Here is a 13,086-nt window from a genome sequence, read left to right on the forward strand (position 1 = left end):
AAGCCATAAGAGATGGAATTTGATGTTTGGTTCAGGCTACATATTTGGATTTAATCTTGTGATCATGAATGAAAGATATTGCTCTCTAATATGAAATCTTTCTTCCTATATCCATGTGGAAAACAAGGAATTACTAAGTTTTAGCTTGCATTTTAGTCTCTCTTTCCAGAAATACAATACCTTTTCTTTGCATTTCTCACAGTAGTATGCATTACTTCCCTCCAGAACTTCTCCTCTAACAAACTGATCCAATGAAATTTCCAGACTTTGACATGAAGTGACTCCTAAATTGAGTGCCATGAAGGCTTCCTCACGCTCATATCTAGATTCCAGAGGGAAAAAAACATTAAAATATTAGAGAATGAAGCAAAACCTATCTATTTTAGACATATGCTCCTACGTAGAATCTTTAATGGTTAGAACAAAGGTCTGGGAATTAAGAAATATGAGATTTATTCCCCGCTTTGCTACTGGCTTGCTAAGTGACCATAGACAAGTAACTATCTACAGATCCGTTTTTGTAAAGATAAATAGCTACCTCTGGAAAGTATAACTTACTAAAACAGGATCAACTCTGAAAGTAGTTACAGTTTCTGGCTAGTGCTTTCTTCACTTTTGTTGAGAGTTCAGCTGCTGATTAAGATTATTTTCTTTCACCTAACTGACCTTACAAGAGAACCATGACTTAGAATTATTTTCTATTTGATCCGTTAAAAGCAGCCATCAAATGGTTATAGGCTTCCTGCTCTCGTTTTTAGCTTCTATTTTGGAGCCACTAATTAGTAAATATTTGATGACCGACATAAGGAATTATAAAAGCCTTAGAATTTTAGTTTGGGACTGTTACATTTCTCCTGTAACAGATATGGTGCTGGAAGCATTTTAGTCATCAACTGTACACGAAGTGGCATTCTGCTCTACTTTTTAACAACTGGAGATATCACATGATATTGTACAACTAGGTGAGAAGGTTCCAAACTCTGATCACCAAACATTAATATATGAGCCCTTTTAAACAAGAACATGGAAGGAATAAGCTTGGGCTGAAGGAAAAGTGGTCCTAAATTCTGAGCCAATAGGACACAGGCTTAGGAAATTATATTATATGGGGCAAATGATCAGTGAACATTAAAGGGATTTACAAAACTAAGATTACAATTGAGTTGAAAGTGTATTCCTCCTCCCACATCTATTAATTTAACCAACGCACTACAACTGTCTTGACAGAAGCGCACTCCATGATGTACTGACTCCTCACACTGCCTACTTACTTACCGGTGAGGACAGTCCTTACAGATCTTCTGATCCGAGAAGATGCCCTGAAAAGTATTCTTAAATATTTGGTCTCGTCCTATTTTCTGTTGAAGATAGAAAGTTAAAGTATCAGTTGGATATTTCTGTAATGTACAAAGAGCAGTGTCCTGAATTTAGTTCCAATTTAATCTATTACATAAAAAAGTGTGCTAATGCACTGTTAAGGTTCGAAAGTACAAAAGCAGAAACTGCAGAAAATAAGTTATCATGTTAGCTTACCCCACCCTGCATTCAGAGTACTACATATATACGCACACACATACTGTGTTCTACATATAGAACCCCCCCCTTGATTTTAGGGTTTTAAACAAACTATATCACCAACATGCATGTCCCCAAACTTTGAAAAGCAAGCCAGTCTAAAGTTAAGATTAGAAAGCGTCTTCTATTTTAACCCCATTTCATCACTCTCCCTCCAAACCTTACTTTGCCCAAGCTAAATCAATCCTCCTGAAATGCAGCATGTATTAGTTCATGCCACACTAGAATTTTTCAGGAAAGTTTAAGGCAAATAGCAACAGGCAGTTGGGAAGTGAGGGTTTAAAATTAAAAAAAAAAAATCAGGTTGATTTTACAGGTTCATTTTTGTTTTTTCAACTGCAATTGCCTAGAAATTCCAGGTTTGTGTTATCTGTTTAGCTGAATGAAGAAGGATGTTTTTGAAGGGGGGGAAAGAGGTGAGTTTATGGATGGAATTAAAGTCGTTCCTGCATATTCTATGGCTCCAATGCAACTATGGCTGAGAGTTCTCCACACCCAGATAGGAAGAGTTGGTTTAAAGAGGCCTGGTACTTTTTGGCTACCGGAACATAATAAGATGGGCCATTTAGTAGACCAGAAACTGCTCTTTAAGTCTGCTTTACAAAGCTTCCCTCAAAGTAGGTCTCTTCCCACGACTGAGTGAATGGGAGGCAAGAAGCCACACGTGGGGCGAGAAAGAAGGGGGGGAGCTTTTTTGGGTGTGGGAAGGTGCCAGAATCCCCAACACCACAGGGAAATTACACAAATAAACCAGTTTAGCAGATTTAAGGTGCTAAAGCCACAAGCTGTGAACTTCTCAGAGTCTATTAAAACCACATTCCCCAAAACCCTATCCAACATACAAGGTCAAGAGGTATGCAGGGCGGAAGATCAACAGGGCAAAACTACAGTTCATTTTAAACTTCTGTAATATGTTATGATTAAATATTAGTAAGATTTTGTTGCACTTTACTAAAATTGTTAAGAACTACATAGTACTTTTTACTGCCTTACTTTCCAAAGGTGCAGGAACAAAAAGCCCCACCAGAAACACAACAGAAACCCCTCCACACTTCTACCTTGAGGTATTCATCCATCTGATCTATAAGACTAGTAAAGAATTCATAAGCATCTTGTTGCTCTCGAACATAAAGTTCCTTATTCCACATCTTGAAGATCTATAAAAACCAAAAAGATTACCAGTTTCATACACCCACCACTGTAAAAAGTGAAAAGTACATGTTTATGGCTTCTACATACTGTAAAAAGTGCATTTGTTAGTTTAAGACCAGACAGATTTTTAACTATTAGTAAGAGTCATAAATAGACATGTTTCACCATGTCTGAATCCAAGTCCCACATATTAACTAACTAGGAAAGTTATATAGGCTGAACAAAATGGAAATGATACCTTCCAAAAGTTCTCAGGTACATAATACTGCAATTTGCTTTCCATCAAATGGCCAAAGAGAGATTGGACTTGATAGAATACACTGTCATCTGGATTGTCCATATCATCGTCAATTGAAAGCAATGCCTAGGGGGAAAAGATAGAAAAAATAACCATCTGTAACATGACTTATTTGCAAAAATATCACATAAGAGTTTAAATCAGTAATTCCGTTACTATTGTGTGTTTGAACTGGGCACAAGAGTTCCTAGAAGACAAAACTGAGTTTGTGAAAACTAACATTTTATATAAAAATTGCAGTGCTAGACAATAGATCTATTAAAAAAATTCCTGGTTAAGAACTGATTTTGATACTGTAACCTATCATTTCTCTTAAGAATTTGCATGTCCTGAGCCTTTCAGCATATTTCACACATTCCAAGTTTTTAATAGATCACAGAAATCTATTTTGGACTTAAATGAATTTATAGTAGAGCTGACTGAACAATATTTCTAAAATAATCTGACTAATTTTGCCATATTCAGCAAATATTTGACCAAAAATGCTTTCCTTTACTCAGCTCTGATTTACTGTAAAAATCAAAATATGGCTTGGCAGAAAACATTTGTCAGAAATTAAAATTTGCAGTTACCTCAGGGAGTCCTGGCTGCATGTATAGCTGCTGGAAGACTGCATTCATGTAACAAGTAGCACCACCGTTCTTCAACCCCACAAATCCTGAAGTGGATCGACTATCCACAGGTGGAAGATACTAAGGGGAAAATTGACATTTCTCTGTACCAATGGATCATGGAAAGTATGGATTCCAATAGCTTGTAAATCATATTATTATTATAATATAGTGCGTTATAAAAATGTATGCTGGCTGTTAAACAACATTTTCAGACATTTCACTGAGTATCTGGGTCAAATTTGAGAGCGCGATGCACATACATTTTTGTATTTGGCTATATACCCAATATTGAATATAAGATACTTAAGAACAGTCTACAAAGTTGTGTAACTTAAATCAAACCAGTCAGATTTTTAGGCCATAATTTTATTTGTCAAGATGACAATTGCCCAAGACACTCAAAAGTGTGCTTGCTCTTGGGAAAGATCAATAGGTATGCATTAATTCGGATTGGATTATCATCACTTTAAGATGAAGGCCTTGGAACATTGTGGTTAGAACAGATAAGTGGCTAAAAACAGTATTTCAAATCACACTGAATAATTTGAATTGCATCGTGGCATCTGACTTACATCAAACTCCTTGGTAAGTGCAGGGTCAGGCTGATGGTGCATAGAAAGCAGCTCTTTTGTAATAAGCTGAAGATTGGAAGGTGAGCTATCAGCCAACATCACTAGCACTTCATAAGCTGCTAATCGGCTATCCACAGTACTGCACCTAGAAAGAAAACCGTAAGTGGGATCTATTTAGTAGATAGTCATGTTCCATAGTTTTTAATTCTGGCAAGTCATGTTAGTCAGATTGTGTAACCCACATAACTGTCAAAGGAAAACAAAATCAAGTTGACTAGTGACCTGTGGACAGTCTGATTCACAACTTGCTGTGGGAATTGTATTTTCTGTTTCATTACCACTGAATGCTACTCATTTTGTGGGAAGAGGTACATTTATGCTAAAGGTCTTGCACATAAGACTTTCTCCCATCCAAGTGGTGACTTCTGTGGCTAATACACGGCAGAAGGAAAACCAAGGATGTCCAAGAGAGAAAAGGCCTAGTATTTATTGCAATCAGTGGTGTCGGGGTATGTAAGTGCCCCCAAGATGGAAGGATGAGACAAGACAAACCAAAATATGTAACACTGCAAAAACCAAGTGACTACTGTAAATTTAAGAATTAGATGAAACCTATTAGCAAGCAGTTTTTTGAAAGACTCTATTTCTGCTTCAGTTACTGGGAAAGCTAAGTTCAAGGGTACAAAACACCCTATTAGCTGAGCACACATGGGACCAGAAATAATGTCAGATAATTCAATTTCACAATTGTTATGGAAGCTTTGGTGGCAATTAGGGTCACCACCCATGATTGACACTTAGATGGTAAGAGCCCACACCTTGGACCCCCACTATCCGAAAGTCAGCATCTCCTTTGTGTTGGGGGAATCACCCTAACACATGCTGAAATCCAACCAGTACTAAGTAAACCATCAGCTCAATGCTAGCAACCTTGCACACTACTGCTTAGTATCTAACCTCCCTTTTCTAAGCACAGGACTCAAGAAGCTACCAAAAAATCCAAAACAGTCTTTAACACTGCTTAATAGCTGTCACTATCCTGAGATACCTGTCACATAGGGTCAGGCCAGGGTATATGATACGGAGACAGACCTTTTTGCTCTGGTGGATCCCCTCCCACCTATAGGCAACGGAAATGCATCCATACTCATCTGGCTGGCCCCTCTGCGGCATTTGACACTTCCGGATCAACAAATACTCCTGTCCTGCACCCAGAAGGCTGCGGGGAAACGGAAGAGTACTTAAATGCTTCATGTCCTTAGACCAAACTTAGAGAATCACTCTAGGCAACTATTCCTTCATCTCCAGAGCCCTCATCTGCGCAGTCCAACAAGGTTTAATCATCGACCCCATATTATTCAACATCTTTATGACGTTGGGAGAGCTGGTGAGAGAATATGATAGCATTATACAGACACCCTACTCTATATCTCCTTTAAATCAAATATAAATAGTGCTATCTTCCAGTTTTCTCTGTGTTGAGATCAGTATCTGGATGAACAAAAGCTGTCTAAAGCACACCTTAGACAAGGCTGATGTGATGCTCATTGTTAAAGACAAGAGCTTGAAAAGAACTTGCCTCCTCCTTAACATTCTCCACTGTCAGGGGAATCCACTCTCAAGACCACTAAATCAATCTGCAGCCCTGGGGCCTTCTGGACATCCTATTGCTACTGGCTGCCCAAACAGCCATGACACGAAAGACACCCTCTTCCATCTGCAATTAGCCATGAGATTATGTCCTCTCTTTCCACAACGATTCATGCATTTGTGACCTTCACACTTCACTATTGTAACTCTCAGCTACAAATAAAGCCACATACATTCACAATGCTCCAACTGGTACAAAATACAATAGCCTCCTGTACTGCAACACATGCATCAAGTACACATTGTGCAAAGTCCAATTTAAACTCTGTTATTCAAAGCACCTGCCAAAAGGAGACTGCCTTTGCCTTTACAACAGTTATATACCTCTAGAACCATTAAACTGTTGGCTGATATGGACAGACTCACGAATGCAGGAGACAGGACTTTCACAGAAACTAGACCTAGCTTCTGCAACTCACTACCACAAGAAATAAGAATGATCACAGACCTAACTGGCATTCAAAACTAAATGCAAAACTCATCTCTTCTATTTGGCTGTCTGTCAATACGGTCATCACACACACATTAAAAAACCTAAGCTATTTCTCCTACAGACATTACGGATACATCTACATGGCAAGCAGAAGCCTGAGGAAGCGAGTCTCAGAGCCTGGCTCTACAGACGCGCACAGGGCTTGTGTTATGGTGCTGCTAGGCTATTGAGCCTGAGCTCCAGCCCAAGCTGCAATGTCAACACAGCTACTTTTAGCAGCGCAGCGTGAGCCCACGAGCCTGAGTTTCTAGGCTCGGAGACCCGCTAACATAGGGTTCTGCTTACCATGCAGACATACTCTGAAAGAGGAAGAGATTGTTATTTCTATTTTTTAACACTTGAGAAGTGCAAATATTACAGCGCTAGAAAACTATAAATACAGGACAGGAAAACCCACTAATTCTTTTTCCATTTTGTTGATGCCCTAGAATATAAACAGCTATCTCAGGGTGAAAGTGTGTTGATCAGTGTTCGCTTTTACAGGGGCCAATTTCTGCAAAAGTTAAAGGCACTTGGAGACCTCTATTGATAAAGCAATTTGGAAGTTCGCTAAATAACACACAGATGGACAGTTATATCCCTATAGTGATGAATATTCTTCAGGCTGGAGGATCCCCCACTACCTCTTGGTCCAGATACCATACCCACTGTGTACAGTTCTCTGCTATATATAAAGTTCTTTACAGAATGGACAGGCAAGTCCTTTGGGATTTAGAGACAGTGGGAGTTTAAGTGCACACAGGAATTGGCAAGTTTTGGCACAGTCCTTTATCAAATGCACAAGTAACCGATTATTAAAGTACTCAAAGATATTGCTGGAATGTAGACCCACTGTACTAACTCCCATGGCTTACAGTCCCAGTCTGCCATCTAGCTAGTCAAGAACTTATACAGTGTGAACAAAAATGCAAATTATTTTCTTTACTTTGGGTGAAAGTCCTGCTGACTGATGGCAGCACTGCCAGCCGGAGAATTGCTATTCAGGATAATCCTAGATGCTCGGAAGAGGAAATCATCTAATAACGGTTTAATCAAAGATGAACCTGTAACAAAGCAAATCCACATCTCTGGTTAAATATCTGCCTTATTACTACAAATTGACAGCCAAAGCTTGTCCATATCAAGAAAGCCACCTATTGAGAATGCCACCATGCTAGCCATTCCGCAGCAGCATGAACTGTTCTATTTTCTTCATTACTGATATTTCAAATCAGACACTATGAACTATCAAAGGAAAATATGCTCAAAATTCCTATGATGCTGCAGCTGTGGTGAAGCAGCAACAAAACTATAGTTATTCTCCATAAATTCCCTCCACACTGACCATGGAAGAGAAAAGTGTCTTTAAATAATCCACTAAAAACCCAACCCCCCAAAAAATGCAATGAAGAACATGGTTACTAATTCAGTTAAGTTTTTCCGGTAGCCTCTCACTCCGTCTCCTGATATAAAATGGCCTCAAAGTTTTGTCTACACTTACAATTTTTTGTCTACACAGTTTTGTCTACAGTTACAGACATTGCATGCCCAGCTAACATGGGTATAAACAGCAGTGCAGAAGGTGAAGCATCACTTTGGTGAGTACAGTGCCCTAAATGCCTAAACCCCAAGGGTACATACCTTGTATGTGCATTATACACGACTAAGTAGTGACTCCAACCTCAATACTGCTTTTTTTTTTTTTTTTTTTTTAGCAGCATAGCATCCTGCTGCCAGAGCCTTTCCTTGCTGTAGTGAAAGTTCCCCGCTGCCAGACCCTTTCATGTGGCATGTAGCTACACACTGCAGGGACATGTGTGGTGTAGGTTGTCTTTCATTGCTGTGTGTAGCGCCTGTACTCTACATGCCATTGTAAGTTTAGATATAGCCAAAGACACTTCTATCTCTTTATTAGATCAAACTCAAATTGGTTTATGTGCTTTGGCACACAAAAGGATACTTACCAAGCATTTCCTTTTCTGCCCCACACAGAGAAAGGAGAGTCTTAATGAGTCTCAAATGTCCTGCTAATAAAATGTTGTCAGCTTCACTGGTTTCACACTCAGCTGTGCGGTTGGGTTCAAAGTTATCTAGCCAAGTGATCTCATCTTCTAACATTACAGCTGGGCTGATCTTCAACTGCTCCATTTCAGAAGCTATGGCATGAAAAACAGGAAACAGAGAAAAATCAAAGTTACAAACATGGAGAACTAAAATACCAATAGACAACCTTAAGAGTTTCACAGCTTTCATCATTAACAATGGATACAGCACATTACATTTCACATAAAGAGCAGGCATTTAGTCAAGCAGCTTATTAAAGAGCTCATGAAACTGCAGCTCACCATCCATCAGCTTATTGATGCTCATTATAAATTGGTCAAAAGAGAAGTTAATCACATGAAAGATGTAATTGTATAACTACTATAGCCATAGGTAGAGAAAGGTGAAATAAGAAGGTGAGAAATCTTTAAGGTGAGCATTTGAAATGTGCATACCTAAAATTAAGAATGTAAATTCACAGTTAGGCACCTAAACTGAAGGAATCGAGGGCCACAGGTGCTCAGTACCTCTGAAAATCAGGCCTGAAGGGAGGTAGCCATGTCAAAAGCCAAGTGTCACTATATGACAAGATGCGGGAAGGATATAAGGGGCAATAGGAAAACGATAATTTTGTAACAAAGGGAGAGAATCTTAAATTGAAAATAAAAATCTACAAGTGGGTCAAACAAACAATGAGTAGTGAGCAAGGTACAGACAATAAGGGTTGAGAAGGATGAACCATTTTTTAAAAAGCATGACTGTAAAAGCTTGTGTTGCCCCCACTCCGACTTCTAAATGTCTTGTCTACTTAGATTGTAAGCTCTCTGGAGGCAGGGACTTGTCTTATATGCCTAGGTGCCTAGAACATTTCTGGTTGCTATATAAATGTCACATTAGAGTTCTCAATCTAACCTGTAACATATACTTACAAGTGAGATCATCCAATAACTGGCATCTCAGGTCAAAATATTCTGTACACTGGGATAAGAGTCTAAAACAAATATGAGAAATTACAAATGGGAAGAAGGATATTAAATAAAATCTGTAACTTTTGCATAGACTTTAAAGTATTGCATCCATTCACCGAACCATGTGATTGTTCTAGATCTACATATGTATGCCTCCACATGCACATCACTGTAGCTTCTAAGCAGATTTCTTCATAGCAGCCACTTTTTGAATTTTGGACTGACAATTCCTATTTTTCTCCTCGCCTCACAAAACTACATATTAGATGATCATGTAAAGTTGATAGAAATAAGATAAGATGCTTCAACTTCTTACAGTATTCTTTTTCTACCAGGGTGGACATAGAATTTGCATTTCAAAATTAATGTTGAACTCAGCTTCCCAACTAAATAGTATTCTTCAGAAAAAGTCAATGGAATTGATATCTATAGTCTAATTAAAATGTAATGGGCAGGGATGGAAAGAATATGTAAGGTTGGTGTCACAACTGATGGGTTCAGACTTAATGGTCAAAGAACCGAACATCTTTGTTTAGCGTTCAGTCTGGACTCTCCTGCATAAAATTATTGCCATTAAACCTTGGGTTGCTGGAAGCACATACTGGCACTTCCATGCATGTAGTCCTGCCACAGGGGCTGCAACCAAGATCTGAAGGTTATGTCCAAAGATACAAATGAACTGGACTCTAATGTTCACAGTCTACTGCAAACAAGAAACTTTAAGAAGTCTGACAGGTGCGATATAGGTGACTGTTTTTGTAAGCCGTCAGAGGGAAGGGATATACAACCCCAGAATTCAGTTCTGCTATCCATAAAGTTACATCTTCCTCAGACTTCATATATTTTGAAGATCCTTAAGGCAAAAACTTTTTTGTAAAACTTGTGAATTTTCCATTCTGAATAAACATGCATATAACTTGCCTCTGGTTGATTCCTCTCATGATGCTGGTTGGTGACCAAAGAGGCAGCTGGGCAGTGAGAATGACACTTAAGAGAAACTGGTTTGGTTTCTGTACATCTGGGTGAGTTGATGTGTCTGTCTGACTAAGGGTATATAACTGGTCACAGGCAACGCGACGAATCTGAAACAAGAGCATTGCAAGTACTCTATATTGCACGTTCCCCATGGTGCACTTACTTAGAGTAGAAACCTACAACAAATATAAATTAGACATGGGAAAACCCGAACAGACTGTGGGACCCAAAGTGTGACTCTTTGTCCCCCTGTGGTGGCAATACCATGTCAAGGTGTTTATAGATTTGCTACTGCCTCTGAGCTGACGGCCCTGGGTCCTTCAGGTTAAGCAGTAGAGACTCATTCTTTTAGAGCCACAGGTCTCTGTTTCAGCCCTTGCAGACGACCCTTTCAGGGGAGTCATTGCAAAGCATCCCATTCCATATGTAATCCTTTCACATCTCAAAAGTAAGCAGCATTGGATCTGAGTCAATCCTAGAATAAGACACCTCTAAAGAACCAGCAAGTGCTGGCAATTCGATAGAGAGCATTCTTCCTGCCCAGTCAGAACTGAGCCAATGACTTAACCCAGCACGTGAGGGTTGACAAGGTGTCTTCTTTTGGCTGAGATGTAAAAGCAAGGTTCTAATCACTTGTAGTCTTTAAAGGCACTGTGACACTATTCAGAGCTAGGGGTGCTGGCCAAATTCCAACTGGAGTAACTGCACTGTGCCTACTAAACTTCCCTTAGGAGTTATAAGCTTGTTCTGAGTGAGTCTCACTTCAGAGGTGGCTGCTTTTAAGTGGTGGGTGATGTGATAGCTATATACCATTTATCCACCTCTTATTCTTTAAGATATTCTAGGAAATTTAATAATAAAAATAGTATTAATAAAACACTAAGATTGCAAAGTCAAGCATCCAAATGCCAAGAAACCCCAAATGTTCATAGTTGCTCCTGCAATGTTCACTTGAACATGGTGGACATGCTACATATTTTGCGGTATATTAAAAAAAAGTAATATGAACTGTAAATGTAGACAAGGGAAAATGCAAACAACTTGTTATCATAAAATATACAGAATGTGCTATGTGACCAGATTAGTGCTGCTTGACTTCCAGAATATCCAGACTTTTCAGGGCTTGATCTCAAGTCACAAATAAAAACTAATGTGAAGAGGTTTTTGCATTTAGCTTCATATTTCAGAGGTTTGGGTGAGCGCCTAAAAATTCATATGCTCATCCAAACCTCTTTGGGCTGGAAAGCTAAAGAGAACAGCCCCTTATGAGATTCTCAGTCCTCACTGGAAGAGTGATAGTGATAGACTTCAGAACTCCTCAAAACTGGGTTATTTTATTCACTAGTCAGCACAGTCGTACTTTCAACTATCATTGGTGTGACAGAGTGAGAGTAGACTTAGGCTGAGTACCTAGTAAACATCCCCATATGAGGCAAATTCAGGAGATAACTCATTAAGGACTGAAAAATTAACAAGGTGGCTCAGTTCATCAACTGAGGACAGCTAAAAGAGAGACAAGAGGAAGAAGAGTTGGCTGGAAGAAAGAGCCTGAGAAGTCCAGGTTCTCAGTGAGGTGAGATCTCTCCCTCCTTGCCCTCACCCTGTGCCTAAGAAAAATGTAAGAATTTTGAGCTGTGGGGAACTTGTTCAGTTATATTCACGCTGTAAACAAAGCACTTGGTGTTGAACTTTCCAAAAACAGCCTTCACGCAGGATTTATGGCGAGAATCCAGGGCAAGGTAACCCTGCCCTGTGACAACTAGTCATATAGATGATGCAAACAAATCAATATTATACTCTCAGTGTGGCATAATACTATAAAAAGGTATAATTTTCAACCGAGACAGGGATTAATACTGCAATCAGTGATGTCTAATGGAGTTATATACAGAACATATTAATCAGATCCTGAAAGTGCTGAAATTAATATTTTTGTCTGAGACCAGTAATGCAAACAAGACATTATATTTCACTGGGACTCCTAACACATGACTTAGAAATCTTAATTACAGCCACTCACCTCAGCACTTGGTGATCCAAGTAGAATGTCAATGATGAAGTCAGCTACACAAGGCAAGCTGTAGAAAGAGCCTAAAAATGAAACAATCCTGATCAGTGTTTTTTGCTTTTTTGCCATAATGGAACTTGTTAAAAATATACACAACTGATTATTATTTAATTTATATTTATTTATTCAAGTACCACTAGAACAAAAATATACATCCTCAACACCCAGGATGAGAAATACATTGATATGGAAAAATCTTCTTATACCTTGATTTCTCCCCCTCCATAGATTGTAGATTATGAATATAAATATGACAGTTCCTCTTTTCTCCCCAATAAAGGTTTCAGCCTCCCTGTATGTGAAGGCACCCCAGTGCTAGTGAACGGATTTACTAGCCCTATGGCTGAATTTACAGCTAGGCAAGCAGTAACACCAGCAGAAGTGTTTACTTCAAAGCCAAGCTATAACCATTTTGATGCTAACATTAAGTAAACTTGCCCAAAACACACAGTTCATTAAAGCCCTGATTCAGCAAAGTACTTGAGAACATAAGCAGTTCCACTGATCCAAGTAGCTTGCTGAATCAAGGCCTACGAAACATAATCCTGGCAACTGTTGTAAACTTTGTTTATTGCACTGCTGCAGTTTATTTCAGAAATGAATGCTGGGGGAGATTTCAATGTAAAAAATGTTAATCTGCAATAAAAAGGGAACAAAGAAAACAATAATAGCCAAGAAGCAATGCAGCATGTCTACAAT

At 39.0% G+C, this 13,086-nt stretch overlaps 1 protein-coding gene across 2 annotated transcripts in view; it reads right to left on the bottom strand.

The window, feature by feature from the left end:
- Positions 1 to 13,086, bottom strand: part of USP24 (ubiquitin specific peptidase 24) — a 91,621-nt gene that overhangs the window by 22,074 nt on the left and 56,461 nt on the right. For both annotated transcript variants that reach the window (XM_067535596.1, XM_067535598.1), the window contains 11 exons: positions 12,340 to 12,410; positions 10,266 to 10,426; positions 9,306 to 9,367; positions 8,298 to 8,489; positions 7,280 to 7,397; positions 4,212 to 4,356; positions 3,598 to 3,717; positions 2,966 to 3,091; positions 2,634 to 2,732; positions 1,276 to 1,358; positions 181 to 322 (listed from right to left, as the gene is read on the bottom strand). In XM_067535596.1, the coding sequence (XP_067391697.1) occupies positions 181 to 322; positions 1,276 to 1,358; positions 2,634 to 2,732; positions 2,966 to 3,091; positions 3,598 to 3,717; positions 4,212 to 4,356; positions 7,280 to 7,397; positions 8,298 to 8,489; positions 9,306 to 9,367; positions 10,266 to 10,426; positions 12,340 to 12,410 (1,319 nt within the window). The remainder of the gene's footprint in view (positions 1 to 180; positions 323 to 1,275; positions 1,359 to 2,633; positions 2,733 to 2,965; positions 3,092 to 3,597; positions 3,718 to 4,211; positions 4,357 to 7,279; positions 7,398 to 8,297; positions 8,490 to 9,305; positions 9,368 to 10,265; positions 10,427 to 12,339; positions 12,411 to 13,086) is intronic.

This window comes from Emydura macquarii, unplaced genomic scaffold, assembly GCF_026122565.2.
Source record: "Emydura macquarii macquarii isolate MOO-44397 ecotype Brisbane River unplaced genomic scaffold, CSIRO-AGI_Emac_v2 contig_3506, whole genome shotgun sequence".
Lineage (NCBI taxonomy): Eukaryota > Metazoa > Chordata > Testudines > Chelidae > Emydura > Emydura macquarii.